Source organism: Myotis daubentonii, chromosome 17 (genome assembly GCF_963259705.1).
Source record: "Myotis daubentonii chromosome 17, mMyoDau2.1, whole genome shotgun sequence".
NCBI lineage: Eukaryota > Metazoa > Chordata > Mammalia > Chiroptera > Vespertilionidae > Myotis > Myotis daubentonii.
The window spans coordinates 19,631,400-19,654,267 of NC_081856.1; the positions used below are offsets into that span (position 1 = coordinate 19,631,400).

A 22,868-nucleotide genomic window follows, 5' to 3' on the forward strand; every position below is an offset into this window, starting at 1 on the left:
TGAGCAAGGGCAAGTGGCCTTGCAACGGGAACAGGGACACCAGCCAGTCACTGCAGGAAAGCAGCTTTCAACTGCATGCCTAAGGGCCAGGCTCTCTGGACACCCTCCCCTGGGAAGCCAGGTGTGAGGTCACCACTCATGCACAGAGTGAGGTCAAATTGATTTTTATTTTTTGTTTTATGTAAGGTTTAAAAAACAGGTCAACATGAGGCTTAAACAATACGCCAGGGTTGGGGCTGAGCTGTTCCTGAGACTTTCCCAAGGCCATGGTTTCTGTCTGCCCCTTTGGAAGCCCTGGTTACTAGCAGGACCCTGGGTGGCACAGGGGAGCATTCAGACACAAGAGCATCAACACTAACCTGAGAAGTAGCTGCAGGTGAACTAGTTTCCTTACCACTCACTGCTGCTCTCTCACTGGCTGCAGCTTCTGCCACTTCTGCCTTCTGCGCACTCGAATCCTCAGAACCAGGAGGCCCTATGTGCCCCAGACCTTCGCTCACTGGGGTAGAAGGTGGGTTGGTGGTAGCTTTCCGGGTTTGGCCTTTATACCAACTAGGGTAAAGCAAGGGATCCGCAGTGTCCGTGGCTGTAGGGACTGGAGTTTCAGACTCTGTGGCCTGCAGAGAGCCAGTGGATACAACCTCCCCCTTAATCAGGACAGATACATTCAGAAGTAAAACAAGAAAAAGAAGAAGAGGGGAAAAAGGCAGTCGATTTTAGTTCCCTTCAGGTTTTACAATTGTGAGCTATGTGTGCAGTGCGTGCTTCAGTGCATGCTTTAGTTCACCCCACCCTTGGCAAGCGCTAAGGGCAGAAACGCCAACAGTACCCTCTGCATAGCCTCTGCAGTTCCCCTCTTCTTTTCTGGGCTTGTCTTTCACAAGATGGTAGCCTGACCAGGAACCCTAAAATGAAGGTTACTTACAAAACATTTCATATGGGAGAAAGGTCAAACTATTGACCAAGTTAATTTTTAATATATGTGGGCCCCCAAACCTCTTTTCTAAAACCAGCCATTGAGCTTATTCCCATTTATCACCCCTCTTTCAGTTTCAGTGCAATTGGTATACTCAGGTTTTCAAAACTTTAGGAACTATAAATAACAGTATTTTAGCCTGGTGGTCTGTGGAGGCAGAGCATAGATGATATACTTCCACCCCCCAGTTCTCGCTCTAAGGTTTTGTTTATGTAGGTAATTTCAATCCACTGTGAAAGCAGGTGCAAAAACAGGGCTCATTTGTGATGAGTCTGCATTGTCCACAAACTCAGCAGGTTGGGACCTGTCTGCTGAAGGTATCATGCAGTCAGCATAAAGGCTGGCCAGTGACATCTTAGAAATTTAAGGTCAGCCAATCAGGTACAACATTTGGGATGAGCTAATTGGCTTAGAACATTTTTAAACAATTCTGTCAACACATAATCTTATTAAATGACATACAAGAAAAGGAGGCTTCATTTGCATACTGAACAAAAGTTGTATTTCAGGGTAAGGAAGAGGGACATAAACTACCATAGCTTCTCTATTCACTTTCTATATTATCCATAAAAAAATGCAGAGTTTCAAAAGTACCATCATTGTTATTTTTCACCCTAAATTACATATTTTCACCCTATACCTTATATCTATATTCAGAGCAGACCTAATCTTCATGAAATTGGCTCTCTATGAATATGTCACATATACATAATTTCCAGACAAAGATTGCCTCAAATTTGAGGGTGTTATTAATGGCAAACCATGTCAAACCAGTTATAACAACTGATCTGTTGAATAAGCTACAGGGGCTTTTCTCCCAGACATTGTGACTGTCCTGAAATCTTTTGTCTTCCACATACAAATGTCTGGCATAAAGTTATCTTTTCCTCAATGCAGAATAAGTTGTTTAGGCTGTTGGTCAAGGAAGCACATGGGCATGTCCTGTAGGGAAGAACTCATGAACGGTTACCTGTGTCAATTGGGCATCTGCAGCAGGTGGCAGGGCTGGAGGTGGCTCTGGAGAGGAAACAGGAAGTGCTGCTGGGGCAGCCTGGACCTCTGAGGCCAGCTGAGAGAGCTCCAAGGCTTTCTCCAGACTTTCATCTTCTTCTGATGGCTCTGTTCCAACATGTTCTACCTCTTCGATTTTTACTTCTTCTTCTTCTTCTTGTACTTCTTCCTCTCTGTCTCCTCCTCCTTCCTCTTCTCCTTCTCCCTCTCCTTCTCCTTCTTCTTCTTCCTCTTCATCTTCTGGTAAGGTAATATATTTTTAAATCATTACAATGACCACTACAGCCATGAAAACAATTAATGGCCAGGGCTAGGGAAATCGTCTCTAACAGAACTTGACTATCGCCCAAGTATGCCATCATGCTGGAGTTTTTTGCTTCTAGTTAAATGTGGACAGGACAAATGTGAAGGGGACCAAACCATCACCATCTTCCTTGCTCCCCTCCTCAGTATGATGTCTAGTCCTCACCACACCATGCACCATTCCCCTGACCCCCAGAGCCTGTTCACATTGTTACCACGCACTGTCACATCTACAAGCTCCTGAAAGGTTAGGATTGTCACTTATTTATCTCCATCAAATCAAATGAAAATGCAACTCTCTTCTTTATCTAGTCTTATTTTAATTTCTTACTTCCTTTGTACAGTGAATGCTGACTTTTGCCACAATTAATGTCATCTTTTCCTAACCTGTCACTCTTAATATTCCCTCAGACAATAAGGAGAGACGATATTAATTTTTCAAAAGATCCATTCGGAAAATTTGCTTCTAAAGTTATATCTGTGAACACTAATACAGCTTCCTGGCATTAACAGTAGTCTAGCTGAGGTGCCTCATCACCTAGATGGGCTAGGATGGGTGAAGGCCATCAAAGACTTGATCAGCTCCAAGGTTATTTTCCTCTTTTCAGTGATTTCATTAGGATGAATTTCAGGAGTGGGGTTTCTGGGCCAAATGGTAGGGATGCATTTATAACTCATGGAGTACATCTGGTCACGTGGTCCAAGTATTATTACCAGGTTGTGACTTATTCTTGACTTGCTACTATTCTTGCCCTTGAAAGTTTGATTAAGTGGATGAACTACACTATCTATCCATATGTCTTCTATGTTTTATTTTTATCTCATCTCTAACCTTGCACCTGACAACATCTTACATCATCGTGGCTAACACCTTGTGGAGGGTTGAAATTGAGATTTCATCATCAGCATCAACTATTAAGTGTTTGACTACCCAGAGTCAAATGCCCAATAATGGCATTATAATGGGCACTGTGATATGCAAAGCTAAATTAACACTGTCAATAAACTATATGATTTTGTAATGAAGTAGAGCTTCATATTAGATTATAATCCTTGTAAAATTGTCACCATCCATTCTGAAAGTGACTCTGAATCCACCTTTTCTCCCACTGAACTCTCTGCAGCTTTCACACACTTGCAATTTTGGCCAAATGGTCACAAGAATAACAAACCTCTGTAAAAATCAATTTCTCGTATTATTTTCTCTTCTCTATTGAGGTTGACTGTGAAGTGGTTCATGTTCTCATAACCATGCTCTATTTTCTCCATCTGAAATGCCTTCGATGCTTCAGAAATTCTGCAACAAAGACAAGTTGCTACTTTGTGTCACTGTTTACAGTTTTGATAGCCTTGGATAAAGATGAAAAATATTGCATTTTTCCTTAAAATGAAAATTACTTACTTTTGTAACAGGGTTTTGGCATTCTGTGAAAGCAAACAAAAGACAAGTTTACTTAAATTCTTTTCATCAAACATGATGTTGAGACTTAATTCTTTCCTTTGCTGACTCTGAAAATCTCATAGTTTAAATTTTAAATGCCATAAATAACTGCTCCGTTATACCAGAACCATCTTATATTTAAGCAATGTCATGGTCCCTTAAATATATGCTCATGAAATTGTTTCAGCAGATGGAGACTAAGCACACGATGAACTTATATTTTAGTTGGTAAAATAGATCAGAATGAGATGTACATAGCAAAAACGTGATGACAACCACTTCTCCAACACCCATCTGCTTGGTTAGTTTCCTCTGATGCAAAAGGAGACTTACCTGCAGAAACACTGCCATTTCTGGCTCATCCATGAACTGGATTCCTGACTCGACCAACTTTGATACATTCTCCAAATGATCAGAATACTTTTTGATCAGAGCACGGACATGTTCCAGTTTTTCCCCTTGAGTTCGGGTAATGACTTGGGTCATCTCATTCTTCCTCTCCTCCAGGATGCCATACAGGTAATCAAACTTCTCACAAAGTTCCTGTTTCTGTTTTTTGCAGCATTCCTATTAGTTGGGTTAGCTAATGTTAGAAAGTGTTTGAAAGAATGTCTATTTGGAAAAAGCACCTGGACATTTTGGGAGATAAGAAACTTTATTTATGTAGGATACTTTTCCCTTAAGCTATCACTTACAGATACCTACTGTGTTGATACTTTGAAAATCCCACTTTTATCCAATTATGTGGCCAATCCAAAAGTAATCAAATTGGCTAAATGGATCAATTATCTTTCCATATTCTGTTCTTTATAAATGGATAATTTTATAGAAATTAAGACAGGTTTTATTTTAAATTATATATTGGTTATATAGCTTATAGGTTTATATTTTGCTTTGGAGTGTGTGTGTGTGTGTGTGTGTGTGTGTGTGTGTGTGTGTGTGTATAAGGAAAAAACTATGGTACTTCCTAGTTTGTACCCTCAGTCTTTCTCTGTCCTGTCTATACTGCTGCTGTTGCAGTTCAGTCATCCCATGTAGATTCTGAAGCTTCCAATGGCCTCAGCATCTGGGATTTCCTCTTCAAGCCAACAAACATGCTGCTGTCAAATTCATTTTCCCAGGATATAGTGCTTTTTCTCTGTTATGACTCCCAATTGTCTAAAGAATAACACTTTAACTTTACAACTGGCTTTCAAATCTTTTTATTACCTGATTCCAGCTTTCCTTCACCATATATTACTCTTCTCCACCACATACCATGCCCGTGTCCAGCAAAAATGAATCACTCACTTTCTTTTCTCATATTCTCCATCTGTTTAGAATGTTCTGCCCCAATTCACAGTTGCAAATGCTAAACTATCTTGAAGACTTGTTGAAATACCACTTCTTCCTTGAAGCTTTCTTTGATCTCTATGGTTGAATGTCATTTTTTAATCTTCTGAAATTCCATAATACTTATCATTTGTGGCATATACTTGCATTCAGGTTCTCTATTTATCCAATATTGTCTTAAGAGAGTGAAATATTGAATCTAGTCTTGGATTCCTGGAGGGAAAGGCTGTACGGGAAGTCAGCCTTGTCCACTTGCACTGTGTGACTAAAGCATCTCCAGTACCAACCAGCTCCCTTTATACTCTGAGTCCGTGTTTAAATCCAGTTAGGCCTTTTGTTGTTTCAAACTCCAGTAAGCATGATGTGTGTGTGTGTGTGTGTGTGTGTGTACCTGTCTCCTTGGACCTGACCATCTGGGTCCAGGACCTTTATGGCTGAGAGCAGGTTTTGAGCCATGATGATCCAACCTAGCTCTCCTGCCTAGTGGGTGCTTCCTAGACCCAGTCAATTTATCTCTGATATATCCGACCTTTGTACGATCCTTATTACCTGTTCTTTTATTTTACTAAACATTATTCTTTTTGATATCGCATATTTCTTTCTTTACATGAGTTTCTTGAAAATCTAAATGATAATCTCCTTGGGAATAGAATCCGGGTCTTCCTAGGACACATACTACCTTGGACAGATGTTCAATAAATATCTGCTGAATAGATTTTTTAAAATCAAGTTTCATTTTCCCCCAATTTCTCTACTATTCTCAGACTAAGAGGAGAAAAGGAATGACGTAAAGCAAATGGTTAATTATGAAGATGCTCCACAAATGAGCAAGCAATACATCCTTCACTCCACTGCCTCCGTTGGATAATATAGTTAGTTCTCATAATAGTATTGCTGTCATCCACCCATCTATTCATTCATTTAACAAATGATTCTTAAGTATGTCATTTGTGCCAACCACTGTGCAAGGCTCTGGGGACCTAACAATGACTTAAACATAATTCCTGTTGTCAAGGAGCTCTCAGTTCACTGAATGAGAAAGACTATGGACCAATAATATAATATAACCTAGTAGGCTGAATAATTGAAATACATTAAGGATTTATATCAGGCTTCATAGAAGCATAGAGGTGGGGCTTTAATCAACCCTTTGTGTGGGTGGGGGATATCTGAGGGGAACAGGACGAGGGTGGTGATATTAGCTCAGGAAGTGATGCCCAAATTTGGCCAAAAAGATGAACAGGAGTACAGGAGGGGATGAAAATGTGTAGTCTTGGTAGCTGTCAAAGTAATAGTACAGGGGCCCACACAGCATGTCCAGACATGTAAATTGCTGGACTTACCAAATTCCCATCCATTTCCAGCCCTTTAGCTTAAGATTTAGACTATTATGCAGCCTAGGAACTGAAGCCTGTTAGTAGCTTCCCAATCAAACTTTCTTTCTCTGTCTTACCTCCTGTTCTAAGCTTACAAGCAACTATGTGCCCACTGCATTCCTGAAGTACACCTTTGATGTTCAGATGCTGTACTGCTTACTGTGACTATATGATGGTTTCTAGCTTATTTTTCTAAAGTGAATTGTGCACTTAAAACATTCAGAATAATGAGTATTATATTAGTATGTGATAGTAGCCGAATGTATTTGTTTCATAAAAGTTTTCTCCGATATGATTTAATATGTGTGAGAAATTTGTGGAAGCCGAATTCTTTTCAGTGAGGCTAATGAAGTCATGTGTCATGGCTAGTGTATTTGCTCAGGTCAAAGATTAGATCACTTAGTTGGCCCATATAATTGTTACTTAGTGGCTTAAGTGGAATACCATGTGTTATTTTATTTCTATTCTTGTTTTTAATGATTTTCACTTTATTGATTTTTTATAAAATTGCTATCATTTTAATAGCAACTACATTTGCTTATACTTTACAGTTTAGGAAATGCTACCGCATGGCTAGACTTTCAGCAGCTCACTTTTCCCCAGGCACTTATTGATGTCTAAATGATCTTGTTATTCATGTGTTTATTATCTATCTCTTCTACTAGAATAACATCTTCCTGAAAAGCAGGTGCCTCTTCCGTTTAGTTCACCAATATTTTCCCAGCATTACCTGTGCAGACAATGCCCACATGAGAAATATGGTGTGAATGATTGAGTGAATGAATGAAATCTAGGAATGGTCAATCCTCATTCAAAAGTTTCTATTTTGTTCTGTCCCAAAGAAATAGGAATTTAACTGGATATCCCAAGCCTCTTCTTAATTCAATGCTCAAAAGAAAAAAGCCAGAAATAGCTATGCAACCCCAAGGAAACCATTTTACCTCAGGATAATTTTTTTTCTTAATCTGTACATTAAAGGATGGGATTAAATAGTTGCTCAGATCCCTTCTTTCTCTACAGTTCCAGTATTTTACAGTTTATGAAATGCCTCTTTATATCTAAAATGCCTCTTTTGATTCCTGGCAAGTTTCAAAGTGGTCATTTACAGCACTGAGATATAAATTGCATGCTCTAGCCCTGCAATGTCAGCTTGGCAATGTGCCATGGTCACGAAAGGAAAAAACCTGAGACAGTTGTGACCACTGCTCTTACCATGTGAGAAGCATGGCTTTGTGACCAAAATAGAGCTGAAGATAAGCTTTTAGCCCCACCACTTGTCACTGAGCAACTGGCTCTGCCAAGCCTCCCAGTGTTCGTATGTCTGCCACGTTCCTCCATTCGAGATACACTGTTTGGAGCTGCAGCTCTGGGTCTATAAGTGCCCACTCAGCTTCACTTGAAATACAGAACTTCAAAATTCCCTTCAATAAGCAAAATTAAAGGTGTAAAAAGTAGACAGTAGATTAATAATACTAGAGAAAGAACTCTATTAAGGTAGGAAGATTCTCTCACGGAAATCAAACCCAACTCCTCACTTATAAAGGCCCATTGCAAGAACTTGGAAGAAGTCCCAAGAGTGCAGACCAGGATGAGAGCCCAGGTCTCTGCTAGGCTGCACTAGAAAAGAGACCAACACAGTAGAAAGACACTGTGTCTCCAGGCACATGGGCTGGATTTCACCCCCTCTCCAGCCATCTGGCCTCTGTGCTGTGTTCAGGGAAGAACTCGATTCAATGGCCTTGGGCCTCAGGACTCCTAAACTCATGCTTTTTTTTCTACCATATTGTATCACCCCCACTTCATGTTAGAAAAATAATGTTATAATTTATGAAAATTCTAATGCTTCCTCCTGGAGTTCTTGGCATTAGGGGTTTTGTGGATTAGTTCTGATCATTTAAAAGCTCCTTGAGTAAACTCCCTGAAGGCTGAGGGCCAGGTGAGCCCATCCTGACTCAAGCCCCATGGTTCAGTAAAAACCATGAGACCAAGGCAAGCTGAGCAGATTTCAATTCAGTCCCATGTGCTCTGGGTAGTCAGTATGTTTCCCGGAAGAGGTTCAGTCTCCCTTGCTTACCAATATTTCAAATTACCATAAAGCTTCCTAGATAAAGATAGAACTTCCATTCATTCTCAAATATTCCCTCTGCAGGGAGTTGCTTCACCCTCCTATCATAATTGGACTCATAGATAGAGAGCAGGCTGACAGCTGTACAGGATTGGGGAGTAGGGGCTGGTGGAGTAGAGAGATTGAACAAAAAAGAAAAAACTCGTGGACACCGATGTGTGGTGATTGCTGAGGGGAGGTTGGGATGTGGGGAGGTGTAGAAGAGTGTAATGAGGGATAAATGGTGATGGATGAATTGAGGTGGTGAACACACAATACAGTGTACGGATGATATGTTGTAGAATTGTGCATCTGAAACCTGTATAATTTTGTTAACCAGTGTCACCCTCCCCCCAAAAAATACAATAAAAATCAAACTCTGAAATCTGTTCTCTTAAGCACATGTTATATTGCTGTTTGAATACTGCCTTAAAAATTAGAGCATGCTTATCAAAATGATTCTTATTATAGTCATGGACAATGCTTAAAAGCTGTTTGGGTAAAATCACTATTTTGGAAATACAGTGGAATTTTCTCACTGCAAAATTATTAGAGAATTTTATTAAAGTTGACATTTTTCAGATATTGCAAATGCTCAAAATCAAGTATTTATTTTTCAATTTGTAGCTGTTTCCCCCAGACAGGTATCCAGGAAAACGGGATTATTTCTAGCCTGCCTGCCCACTATCCTCAGGAAGGCCAATATTAATTGTCTGCTCTCTTGGGGTCCAGTGATATAGGATAAGTGCCATTTACAAAGACTATATGGGGGAGGTTACATTTTCTAGAGATGAAGAATGAAAGTCAAGCACATTTTTCTGGAAGCAGAGAGCTCCTGAAGTACACTTCTCCACTCCCACTAGCAGCCCCCCTCCTCAGTCCCAGCCGGGTCCCACAGCATTTCAGGGGCTGGTAAGGTGAGGGAAGGTAGCCCCAGACCTTGCCCTTGCAATCCAGAGCTCTGGGAATGCCCCAGACTGAGCCACATCAGCCAGGATGGCTAGAAGGACAGAAGGTTCTTTCATCCGTCATCAGAACACAGCAACAGGGAAAATGCCACTCCCCTCACACAGCTCAGACTGCCCTTCTGTGACTATGCCACTCTCATCATCAATGGGAACTCACCTCAACTGAACACATTACTTTTAAAGGGCAACAAGGAGTCCACAATGTGATTTCTCCTAAGCTCAGCAGCTCGCCAGGACCAGTCCAGGGCCAGGTGCCTGGCCAGGCCAGCTCTGCAAGACACTGCATGATTAGGGACAGAATTAGACATGTAAAGGGAATGGACACTTGACCAAAGGGCAGATGTCAGGCTCCTCGTGGGGAGAGGCAAGTAATTAGGGAAGGACAGAGCCCACTCCAGGGGCTGCTCCATTTCCTGTCCCTCAGGGGTTCCTCACCAATCAGAAAGGGGAATTCTTTAACAACAGTTCCCCACCCCCTGGTCCACAGCCACCAAAGGCTTTCCAGCAGGTGGTGAGCACAGCCTGAAAGGGAAACAACAACCCCAGGCAGAACCAGGGACACAGGAGCTCTGGGACCCTGACCTGGGTACAGAATTCACCTGCTTGGCAAGGTAGGACAATTTCACTCTGAGCCAAGGACCCTGTGTGCTTCACTAGCTGGCTTCTGGGCCAGCAGGAAGTGAGCCGCTGGTGCTTTGCCCACTGATAAGGTCCTACCTGTACAGGAGAGCACCTTAGTGATTACAGGCGTACACAATGTGGCCATTTTGTGGCAGCATCTCTGTCCTCGGGCCCCTTCACAGGGGGATATTGGCATCAAGTGGGAATCCTAAAATCAGATATTTCCATGGGGCTCTGAGCCAATCCCTACATTTCCTGATAAGCCACCTAAACTGATCTGAAGGAACTGTGCTTATCTGAGCCATATTCACTCATTCATTCACTCACTCTTACTTATTTTATTGGATATTAAAATGTCAGGCTTGCTTTAGAAAAATGTAGAATGCAGAAATATATAAGGAAGGCATTGAAAATCATCTATGGTCCCATTATTCACTGCTCTTAACCTGGAGTTTTTCCCCCTATGGATGTGGGGTTATTTTTTAATGTATACATTCCATACTGTTTTATATACCACTTTTTCATTGGATTTTCTTAAGATAAAACTCCAGAGTTGAAATAAACAGGTAAAAGAGATGGGCACTTTTAAGACTCCTGCCCCCCTAGCCATTTTGGCTCAGTAGATAGTCTGCCTGTGGACTGAAGGGCCCCAGGCTTGATTCCAGTCAAGGGCATGTTCCTCAGTTGCAGACTAGATCCCGGGCTCAGGTGGGAGGCAGCCAATTGATGTGTCTCTCTCACATCTCTCTCTCTCTCTCTCTCTCTCTCTCTCTCTCTCTCTCTCTCTCTCTCTCTCTCTCTCTCTCTCTCTTCCACTCTCTCTAAAAAATTTTTTTTAAAAATCAATGGGAAAATATCCTCAGGTGAGGATTATTAACAACAAAGACTCCTGCCAATTTGCAGTCTCATCTTGAAGCCTTCCAGGAGACAATTATACACCCTCCTCTAGTAACCTGTGAAAGTACTCATAAAAGTACTATGTTCGAGGAATGCTTTTATCTGTAATTATAAAGATAATAATTCTGACTGTCACTTCCAGGAACTTATTCCTGATATCTGCACTAAATCCGTTCTGCTAACATAACTGCACACCTGTTCCTTCTAGTCTTGTTCTCAGTGGAAATAAAAACAGCTGCTTCCTATTGCACCTGAGCTCCCAGGAACAAAACTGTTGTCTAATCTCTCCACGCCCTCTCAGTGTCCTCTGACACTGGCTTTGCTCAAGGCCAACTGCGACTCACAGGACTTTTCTCCTGTATGTGTCCCCAACCTAACGTCCCTCACAGAAAGCCCTCCCATGATAGAGGTATCTCTGATGAAAGCCAAGCAGAGACAAGTATAGAGATTATCTCACTGGCCCACAAGCAACACACTCCTATTTATATACTCAAGACTCAATGTGGTACTACACTGGAGTGCTGATTCATGGCTTATTGGTTGAGTTGTACTGTAAATAAGTAAAAAGAAAAAAGTTAATATTGTCCACTTCAGAATCTTTTGGGCTTTTCACCAAGAGAAAATTTTTCTTCTATGAATGGATCCCAGATTTATGGGTTCTCATAGGAATATGAGTGTGGATAAGAGAAAAGATTGACTTTCATGATTTGTGAATCTAAAATGAGATGATTATGGCCAATATCTTGAAGTCATCACCTAGGAACTGGCCTTTGGCTTTTGATAGAATGTGCCTTTCTAATGATAAAATAATAAGACTATGGCATTTGCTGGGCACTCACCATATGCCAGGCACCATGCTAAGCATTTTGCTTATATTCCTTTAATTTCTGACAGTAACTATGAAGTAGGTACTATGATTACTCCAATTTTACAGAGAAGAAAACTGAATGACTGAATGTACATGTGCTTAGTTTTTTAAAAGTAAGAAGCAGAATGAGAAATACAACACAATGCCATTTATAAAATTAAAAGACATGCATATAAAACAATACATATTTTATAAGGATACAGGTAAATGGAACATCAAGCACGTTAGAGTGGTTATTTACGGAGAAGAGAACAGGAGTGCAAAATAGGGATAAAAGGAAATAAATAGATAACAAGAGGGGCCTTGCCCACAAATATGAAGACAATTAGCCATGAACTGAGCAGTACAATGCCTCAACACTCTGCACCTGAAGTCCAACTAAAAAACAAATTACCCTAAAACTTTGAGCAGGGAGGGAGGAATAAATGGCTCCAGGGTACAGGGCCAGAGACCTAGATGTCTTACCCCTGTCTCTCTGCAGCAGGGCTCAACCAGTCTGTGAATCTTCAAGTCTTGACAAGATATCTGCTACAAAGCTAAACCTTTTTAGGTTCCAGCATTTTGCCTTCAGCGATTACACTGTTTATCGTTGACCTTGGGGAAAAAGTGGATTTCCTATGTTTTTAACATGCCACACCTAAGTCTGAACTAAATAGCCAGCCATTCATCCATTTGTTCATCAAGTTTTCATTGAGTGTTTATTATGTACCAGGTACTGGGCCAGGCAGAGGGCAAACAGAGTTGAACAAACCAGAACTCAGGTCTCCATGAGCTCCCAGTTAATGAGCCATTCCCTAAGCACAATCAGGCAGATCTCTCTTCCTGCTGGCCTTTTGCAGCCCCACTGTCAGAGCACAGATATGCAGCTCAAACTAGAATAAGAATTTCTTACTAGCATTTCTTAATTAGATTTAGATTTCCACAAAGAAATTGTGTTATAAAGGCTGACAACACTCATTTTCATTATGGGGAATTACTTTCCCTGTAGCTAATCTTTCAAAATGGGTTGACCAAGAAGACCAATGCATATAACAAAACCCTAGTAAATGTGGTAAAATCACAGGAGGTGAATATTTTAGAGACATATCAGGAAGGAGGTCCTTCTATAAGATGAGATTGAAATGCTGAAATGGTTTTCTAGTGTGGTGTTAAGGAAGCCACATCCCTAGGAGTTCAGTTTTGGTTTACACTTCTGTGGAGTCTTACTTACCTCAATAGTTTTACAGGTGTCCTCCAACTGGCTGATCACTCCCTGGACTCGATCATTGCTTCCCACAAGGACAGCAATGCCATCACTGAGCTCAGACTAATGAAGAGAAAAGAGGGGTGCAAGATCTTAGGGGTTTTCTAGTCAGCACTGATTGTGAATTAATCATAGTGTTGTCCTCATGGGTTCTTAACCTAGGATCTATAAAACCCAAAGGAGGAACAGAGAGTCTCAGGAGTTCTGTGAACCTCCTAATCTTGTAAGTAAATTCTGTATGGATGAGGCTAGAAATACATTTGTGTGGGAAGAGGCTTCATATTTTTCATCAAATTCTTACCAGACTGTGACCCTGTTAAAAACATTAAGAATGCCGAAACTGGTTTGGCTCAGTGGATAGAGCGTCGGCCTGTGGACTGAAAGGTCCCAGGTTCGATTCTGGTGAAGGGCATGTACCTGGGTTGTGGGCACATCCCCAGTAGGAGATGTGCAGGAGGCAGCTGATCGATGTTTCTCTCTCATTGATAGTAGGAGATGTGCAGGAGGCAGCTGATCGATGTTTCTCTCTCATTGATGTTCCTAACTATCTCTCTCCCTTCCTCTCTGTAAAAAATCAATAAAATATATTTTAAAAAAAACATTAAGAATGCTAATTATAGGCCATAGGTAGAGAATAGCATATTCAAGCTAAAGAATTCTAAGTATTGTTTATAAATTGAATGGAGTCCAATATGTGACATCAGAAACAGAAAAGAAATGATTTGCCAAGTGCAGCTGAGGATTAGTTTTACTAGGGAAATATATATAGTGACTACTCATTCATCTATTCACTTATACTTATTCAACATATACTTATCATGCACCTTCTATGTGCTAGGTGTACACATACTCATGTACTAGACTAAGTCACTACAATGTAACTTGAAACTACTAACATTCAACTGGTTCTAGGGGAAATTCCTCTCAGACTCTTGACAAGAAGAGATTCCATTGTTTGTACTTAACTCCCTTCCCAAAGTTGGCTAAGGAGCACGAAGGAACACAGAATGGGGAAGTAGGAGATCTACCTGCTTGGTCCAACTCTGCCTTTAACTTCTCTATGATGTTGGGCAAAATGTGTAATCTAATTTTCTCATATTTTAAGTGGCAAGAACAGTGGTTGTAAAAACAATTTAAAGCTGCAGAATGCTTTCTTCAAATGGAAGAAATGGATGAGAGTGAAGCTATTTTGGCCAAACAGGAGTGGGGTAAAAGTCCTGCCATCTATCCTTCTGTTCATCCCACCTGAGTCTCCAGGGCACTGAGGGAAGCAGTGTGAAACTGGTACTAGTCAGTTCTAGTACACTAAGACTAGGGGTGGAAGGAAAGGAGGAATAAATCACAAGTAGATTAAAAAATAAATGTTATAGACATCTTATGAAATACTGCTTTTTTAGCAGTTAGTACTCACTGGTGGGAACCGGTGGTGTTTAAAAGTTTGGCTTCCAAATTTGATCCTCAGTAAAACACTGAGCAAATGTGGAATCTATGATTCTAACAGAAAAAAAAATCAAGGTGTGGAGCTGCTCAAATTCTAGGTGTCTAGAGTGGCTACACCTATTTGAGCACGTGACTCCACATTTATTTGGATCAAATGGATAAGTTCCTACTTGTCCATGGGTGAGACCATATTGGCAGGTTAGTGGTAAACTGGGGGAGATGCTGCATTTGGTCAGAATGAAAGGACTGAGCCTCAGGCCCTGGGGTGGGGACACTCAGAGGAGGCCTTTCATCAACTGGCCTAGGGCAAAAGGCTAGAAGGTGGGTTTCACCTACCTAGTATTGAGGGCCAGCCCAGCAATGTTTTATTTATTTTTTAAATATCTTTTTATTGATTTCAGAGAGGAAGGGAGAGAGAGAGAGAGAGAGAGAGAGAGAGAGAGAGAGAGAGAGAGAGAGAGAGAGAAACATCAGTGATAAGAGAGAATCATTGATCGGCCGCCTCCTGCATACCCCACACCGGGGATCAAGCCCACAACCCAGGCATGTGCCCTGGACTGAAATCGAACCCAGGACCTTTCATCCTGCAGGCCCACGCTCTATCCACTGAATCAAACCAGCTAGGGTCCAGCAATGTTTTAAATTGTTCTTAAAGAATCGCCATTCATTGTATCTCTCCTGTACTAAGAGTGGAGGAAACTGGGGGCGGGGTGAAGGCAGGGGGAGAAATCTTTTGTTGGTAAATGAAGAAAAACATTCTGTGACTGGAGTAAAAAGGTATCTTTTTCTTTTCTGTAGCCTGAACTTCAAATAATGTTTGAGCAGCTGGAGCTCAGATTCAGCTGGAGCACTGTTCATCTTCAGAAACCTCTAAAGGGCGCAAAAAACAGCAACCCTTCCCCCTCCAATCCCCTTCTTGACTGCCTCCCTCCCCTCTCTGGCCTTCCCCACCACCTCCAGAGACTCAAACGTGGGGTCATGTGCATGCAGCATCCCTTCCCCTGGACCCTCCATACTTCCTGTCTCAAGGGGCTGCAGAGGAGGGGCAGTGGAGAGTCCATTACCTTCTGCCTCTGGAACACGTGAGTGAGGGGAGCCACCTGGCAGTCCTTGTGTGCCCCAAAGATCTTGCACAGAGAGCAGGTGGGCACCTCGCAGTTTAGACAGTAGATGTTGATGCGCTCTTCTTCATGCTCCTCGCACCTGGGCTGGTCGGACTTCTTTTCTGGTCTGGGAGGAGGTAGCAGATAAATGTGTCAGCTCCCAATGGGGCAGAGCCGAGATGGGTGATCAGCATCGCAAATCCCAGCTAGCCCCTGTACTCAACAGCAACCCATTCCAGAAGGCTCCCAGAGCCCTCCAAATTCAGTTTCCTTACAGTGATGTGCCTGGGGTGGTGGAGACTCTGATCTGTAGCATTTGCCAACTTCCGTGGTGTTGAGTATTCCCAGCATGGCAAATTTTCAAGTTATAGGGTGTGTGTGTGTGTGTGTGTGTGTGTGTGTGTGTGTGTGTGTGTGTAAGAGATCAACCAACGGACTTGTATGCATGCATATAACCATACCAATGAACACAGACAGGAGGGGGTGAGGGCATGTGCTGGAGGGTGGGGGTGATGGGGAGAGGTCAATGGCAGGGGAAAAGGAGACATATGCAATACTATATGTAATACTTTAAACAATAAAGAATTAAAACAACAACAAAACTAGTGCAATTCCTGAAAGTTAACACTGGGCTCATGCATTAAGAACATGCTCCAGCACTGTCTCCACTGCCCACTATTTTCAAGAGAACTCCTGCCATTAACCCAGAAAGTTAAATGTAAATAACTTCCTGAAGACTTGGCAGTGGTTAGGAGTGGGCAGTGTGTGCTCAGGGAATGCAAACAATTATACTGAATAGGCAATAAGAAAAATGCAAAATGCTGTTCTGGGGCATGGTGAGCATTGGAAGTACAAATCTCACAGGTAATCCCCAAGTTTCAGTTTTCCCAACAGGTCAGCACCAGCTAAAACTTTTCGAGCTACAGCAGGTAATAATGGAGCATCGGATTTGTAAATGCTAGAGAGATGAACAAGCAATAAGGAAACCATGAGGGAGGGGTGACAAGTCATTGCTACTTATGGGTAACCTGTTAGCTATGGAATCACCTGTAGTGTCCCAAATTCACAGCGCATGATAGCACCCTGTATATTCCCCTAACCGTCAGCATGGCTTAGATGTTATGATCAAGATAAAAATTGCACCAAGTTGCCCTAGCTGGTTTGGTTCAGTGGACAGAGTGTTGGGCCACAGACTGAAGGATCCCAGGTTTGATTCCCGTTGAGGGCACATGCCCAGCTTGTGGGCTTGATCCTGGGGCAGGGGGGGCAGGGGTGTGTGTGCAAGAGGCAGCCAGTCAATGATTCTCTGTCATTATTGATGTTTCTCTCTCCCTCTCTCCCTTTTACTTTCTCTCTAAAATCGCTAAAAACATATTTTTTAAAAAATTACACCAAGTTGTAGTGCTTTAGGCTCCCTCTGGTGAGTATGGTGGGAGGTGTGGATGTAGCCAACTCACACAAAAATCTGGAATTTTTATATATCTTATCTAAAGACTAAGCCTGTTGATGGGTATTTGAAAAATTTAAATACAAACCCAAAACCTTGCCGAACATATGGTTATTTAGAAGCATGTCAGATTTGGAACTGAATATTTTTTAGCTGTTATCAAGATCTACTTTTAAAAAACTGCAGGTTTTGATGGGCCATGATATCAGTATAGGGGGTTATGACCAGCATTGTTAAAATAAAACAGAATAGCTGGGTTCATCTCATTCTGTACATCCCAGGTTATTCCAGAGTCACCTAATATATCCTAAGATTCAGGATTCTGAGCTGATAAGGCTTCCAGCTTCTAGGGAACAACTGGGTTTCTGCCCAAATATCTGTCTGAGCCCTTTGTGCAACCTGTGGTTTTGTTACCAAATAAAAATGTCCCAATGGCAAGTCTCAAGTTTAAGAAACAACAGCATAAAAAGAATTCAATAATCACAGAAATACCCTTAGTACACTCAGCTGTGAGTTTCATTGCTGGACATTTGGTTCATTGCTTTTATACAATTTGCTCACCTGGACACTATTTTTGACACATGTACCACACAGACTTTATAGTTAACTAATGTGTCTTGTAGTTTTACTAATGCTACAGGTTTTAACATCTCCTCTTCTCTGGACTTCATAACAACTATTGTTATTTCACATGTTTCAAGGTCTTGCTGTGGCAAGTAGAAAAATGGAAAATTATTGCAATAACTAGAACATGTAGGAAGGCACTGTAGTCGGCATGGAATCAGTTGTTATTATATAAACTTCCTTAATAACTGGTTGATAACTCATTGGCTAGTTAACTTTTTTAAAGAGATAGTGTGTGTATTTGCATTTTAAATTAATGAAATACAATGAAATCCAAGCAACAGCAACAATAGGACTTTCCTTCTTCTCAAGAGACTTTTGACTCAAGGGAAATAGTCGACTACGTATTTCTGCAATATGTCATCAGCAATCGTTCTTCTTCCCCAGTTCCATCTATATCCTGGTGCTATCGAATTTAGTTTTAAATCATAAGGAGAAACTAATAGCTATAGTGATTATACTAATTATATGTTAGATTTATAAAGCAGCTTTCCTTCTAAGAGTGCAAGGCTCTCAGAAGCATGCAGATGTTCCATAAATACATGCCTTCTAATTAGAATCACAATGAGGTCATTTATAAATGGTCTTAATATTGCTATCAAGCTTTGTGGACCCGCCTGACCTGCATACAATTGAAGGAGGGCTCTTCATACCATGCCTTCTAGGAATGAATTCTCACAGTGTTGTCTTTAGGAAAAGAACTCTGTAGCCAATGTGATTTGATGAAGAAGCCTCCGCCCCTTTAAATGATCATATATATATACTGCATATCAATCAATCAATAGGTAAATGTTAATAGTATGCAGTAAATATAATCTAGAGATAGGGAAACATAACCTGAACTCCATCTTTATTTTTCTCCCATGTCTCTACAAGTTGCATAAGGCCAGGACTATTATCTTGCCTTGCAATTTCCAGAGTCAATTCCATGACATGTTAGAGAATTTTGTTTTTATTATTATCTAGATAATTTTAAGATGAGACTGTCTGAACTAGGCATGGACTATTGGAAAGGTGCCATTTCTGTAATTTCCTATAAAGTTTTATGCTATAAATTTTTGGCTATGTTGAATCTGGAGCTACAAAGATCCTGTGAAGTACAGAAATGTCCACACTGAATGTAATGCAAGGCTTTGGGTGGAGCAGCATTATGCCTCTTTCAATGTCACCGTTTGGAGTGGATTGGTGTTGAATTACTTCATTCTTAAATTGATACAAAAGCATGGTCACTATCTCCCTCCTCTCTTCCCATGAGCAACTCTCAATCCCACTGGAAAAGACTGACTTGGAAAAACATTTTGCTATGAAGCAATTAGCCTGTGATTGCTAAACAAGCATTCAGTGTAATGACTCACTAAAACAATCAACCAAATAAATAAAAACAAGCTTCCAATGGGTTTGATACATGGAAGAACTATACCTGGTGGACTCCTGCTTGTAGATGTCAATGATATTTTCCACCAGCAGGTTCCTCTGAAGTCCATATATCCCATGTCTGTCCAAAACCACTTCATGCCTACAGGATGGGCAGCGGAATCGGCCTCCTGATGCCACCGTGGTGCCTCCTCTTGTGGGCAAGTACGGGTTAGAGGCCTGTTCTTGCCAAGCAAGAAAAGAGGAATTGAGTAATGCCATGGGTAGCTTTTCTGAGACGCCTCTTCATTCTCTGTTACTACAAACATCAACTTCTACTTTAAGCTTGCCATAAGATAATCCCTTAGGGCCTTATCGGCAAGTAGGCCTAAAAGACAGGCCCAGCTCCCATCCACAGTCAACTGCAATGTATCATTTTCACCGTGAGGTTATTTTCCATCCAGTGTTTTCATAACCAAAAGTTCCTAGCCAGAAACTCCAACATTAATGTATTGGATAGTAATTCATTTACAAATTTGAAACAGATTCCATTTAAAACACACACACACACACAAATTTGATTCGTAGCATTGAAATAAGAGGAGGCTAACAGCAAAGCACAAAGCAAATCATTAATTTTTTTTTTTTTGAAAATGAATGCAGCCTTTTAAAGTTTTCTAAAGGAATTCACCTCAAAGTTAAGCACTTGATTCCAAGGAATCTATCCACCCCGACATTCCAAACAAACCTACCTGAAAGATATCACTGGCACATTTCCTACATAGGTTATGCTGACAGGGAAGAATGACCACAGGCTTCGTGAACATCTCCAAGCAGATGGGACAGATGAGTTGCTTCTCCAAGTTGTCCATGGTCTGCTGCTCTTTGGAAAAAGACTTATAATTCAAAGATGCGCTCATCTCCTAGCCGTCACGGTGTGCACCGCCAGGGAAGGGGTGCTCCGAATGGTCTCTACAAGGGTTTCCTGGAAATAATTCCAAGGATTGTGTGATCAAGTGTCCTTCATGTTTCTTTTGGTGGAGGACATTGTTTCAGGCCCAGGTTTGGAGTGGGAGCTGGGGCTGTTTTTAGCAGCTGGGGTCACGTGACAGAAGGCTGACTTGTCCATATAAGCCAGTGACAGGAGGACAGATTCTGACAGGTGACAGAGAACAGGAGCCAACATTCCTATCCCTGGGAGTGAAAAGAGTGAGTGGGAAGGAGGATTACACACTCCATTTAGACGGGGTTGTGAGGAGAAGGAGGTCGAAGCAGACAGTTGTCAACAACAAATGCGAATGAGTATGCCGAGGAGTCACAGAGCCCTGCCCTCTGTGAGTCTTTGGTAAGGACATGGTGATGGGTTTCTCCAGGACCGGGAAAAATGCAGCCCAGGCAAGAGTATAACTGTATAATGAATGCAATTTCTGTCTTGAGAATTTAGAAAGTGAGTTATCCAAGTAGCATGATCATATCATCTCAGGTGAAAATATACCTTGAAAATCATTATCTCAGCTTCACAAGGACAATCATTGAAAATACTTGCTCAGTGTTAAATATTACATCTTCACAAGGGTTGTGGTATGGAAAACGTTCTAACTTAAAAACTGATTTCAAATCTTTTCACTATAAGTGTCTCCAAAGTAAAAAAAATCAAATAACAGTGGATGTTTCCATTATTTTTAAAAGCTGTGTAATAAAACTCCAGTGTGTTCTTTTCTGTTTTACATTGCTTTTCCTCTTCCTTAACCTTTTGTCATCCTGTACCCTCACTCTCACCCCTATACACACCCCAAAATACAAAGAAAATGGAACAATCTTTAAAAGGTTAAAACAGTTTGCAATGACTGTCAGTAATGAGGTAGTAACTGGCACCTGGGGTAGACCCATTATCTCATTTTGATATATGACGGGTGACAGATATGAGTGCCATGGCCAACTGAAGGGAAAATGAAGTCCTGCTTCCATACCTGTTTCTTATCTGGTCTGAAATACCTACACCTCTGCATTTGCTTTGTCCTCCAAGTTGATTTTTTAAATGCTAGTTTCCTGGTGGTTTCTGATATTCTTGGTCTGTTCTGTTATTTGCCAAGATTTTGTGAAACAACTGTTTCATTAATATATATTTCATTAAAAATTTTAAATTATATTAAAAATGAAAAAGAAATACATGTCTATTTTTTATGTGATGAATTTGTAGATTCATTCCTCTTTGATTTTAAAAACCTCAAAATGAAGATACTTTGTTAACATATCCCTGATGTGCACTTAATTACTGGTAGAGACTATGTAGGTGTGACTGGTTAAGTGTGGTCTTAATGCTGTGTTTACTGAGAGCTTATTAAGAATCTAAAAAGCTCCATTAACTAATAATAAGTTATATATATTCATAAACATATCAGGGATCTTTGGAGAATTTTGTTATTCTTTTCAATATCTACTTAGCAACTATAGTGAAGAAGGGAATTGGTAGAATCCTTTTACTGTTTTAATTCAGTTCAGTCAGCCTGGGCAGTTAATTGTGTTTATTATTGTGTGAGCTATGAACGTCTGAGCACAATAAAAGAAAGTTTCTACTCTAAAAGCCCTTACAACCTAAAAAAAAGCACTTAGCCCAGCTGGCATGGCTTAGTGGTTGAACATCGATTTATGAACCAGGAGGTCATGGTTTGATTCCTGGTCAGGGCACATGCCCAGGTTGTGGGCTCAATCCCCAGTGAGGGGAGAGGTAGGGGTTATAGGAGGCAGCCAATCAATGATTCTCTCTCATCATTGATGTTTCTATCTCTCCCTCTCCCTTCTTCTCTGAAATCAATAAAAATATATTTTAAAAATAATAATAAAGAAAAGCACTTAAACTAATAATATACTATAGTATAGCAGAGTCTATTCTTATAAGAGGAATTCATTCTTTCAAAAAAACATTCATTGAGTGTTTATCATGTGATTCCATTGTGCTGGGCTCTGGGGATTGAAAGACAAGTAGACACAGGTCATTGTCCTCAAGGAGCTCAGTCTAACAGTAGAGATGAGGCATGCATATGCAGAACCACAGTATAAGACAACATGTTATAAAGAGCTACAGAATTTCAGAGCTGGAGGAGTTAGGAAGACTTCATGGGTGGGGTAGCATTTGAATTGATCCACTGAGGAATTTAGGTGGGTCATAGGTGGGGCTTCCTAAGAGAAGGCACAGAAGCAGACTGTGAGCACAGGAGAGCTGGGAATGCCCAGAGTTGTATGGTGCTTTGGGCTGGAGTGCAGAACATAGTGCTGGCTCGTTGGCAGGCCAGGCACACCAGGCTAAAGAGTTTTCAACACTTAATAAATTAGACAACAGGAAGTGTTAAAAGTTTCTCAGAGGGATGTTTCCATGAGAGCTGTGCATTGGCTAGATTATAATCTCACAGTGGTGGTTGGAACAGATAAAAGTGACAGTGACCTGGCTAAAGACCAGATGGGAGGTTGTTGCCAATAGCCTGGGTGAAAGGTCACAAAGCCCTGGCACCAGGCGATGGCAGTGGGGAAGGAAAGGAGGAAATGGACTCTGGGTTGACTACAAAAGTAGAACTCACAGAGATGACTCAGATGCCCTGAGTCTGAGCAACGAGCAATGAAATGGGAAGCTGCACAGTGAGTCAGAGACAGGCCTATGCAGCGCTGATGGCCTCCTCGCTTTGTGATCTCAGGGAACTGACCTCACCTAGCTGGATTTCAGTTCTCTTAGCGGTAAGTGAGAGTACTTCAGAACCTAATTTAGC

At 41.2% G+C, this 22,868-nt stretch overlaps 1 protein-coding gene across 8 annotated transcripts in view; it reads right to left on the bottom strand.

Moving 5' to 3' along the window:
• TRIM55 (tripartite motif containing 55) overlaps positions 1-20,530 on the bottom strand; it is a 37,013-nt gene extending 16,483 nt beyond the window's left edge. For 2 of the 8 annotated variants that reach the window (XM_059673015.1, XM_059673017.1), the window contains exons 1-10: positions 19,860-20,528; positions 19,175-19,347; positions 15,645-15,810; positions 13,108-13,203; positions 9,669-9,791; positions 4,065-4,298; positions 3,693-3,715; positions 3,463-3,587; positions 1,947-2,227; positions 360-647 (exon numbers count right to left, since the gene is read on the bottom strand). In XM_059673015.1, coding sequence (XP_059528998.1) covers positions 360-647; positions 1,947-2,227; positions 3,463-3,587; positions 3,693-3,715; positions 4,065-4,298; positions 9,669-9,791; positions 13,108-13,203; positions 15,645-15,810; positions 19,175-19,347; positions 19,860-20,027 — 1,677 coding nt within the window. In that variant the 5' untranslated portion in view covers positions 20,028-20,528. Of the gene's footprint in view, positions 1-359; positions 648-1,946; positions 2,228-3,462; positions 3,588-3,692; positions 3,716-4,064; positions 4,299-9,668; positions 9,792-13,107; positions 13,204-15,644; positions 15,811-19,174; positions 19,348-19,859 lie in introns of all 8 variants that reach the window. The other 6 variants (XM_059673016.1, XM_059673020.1, XM_059673021.1 and 3 more) reach the window with 6 other exon arrangements.
• Between the last annotated feature and the right edge of the window lie 2,338 nt (positions 20,531-22,868).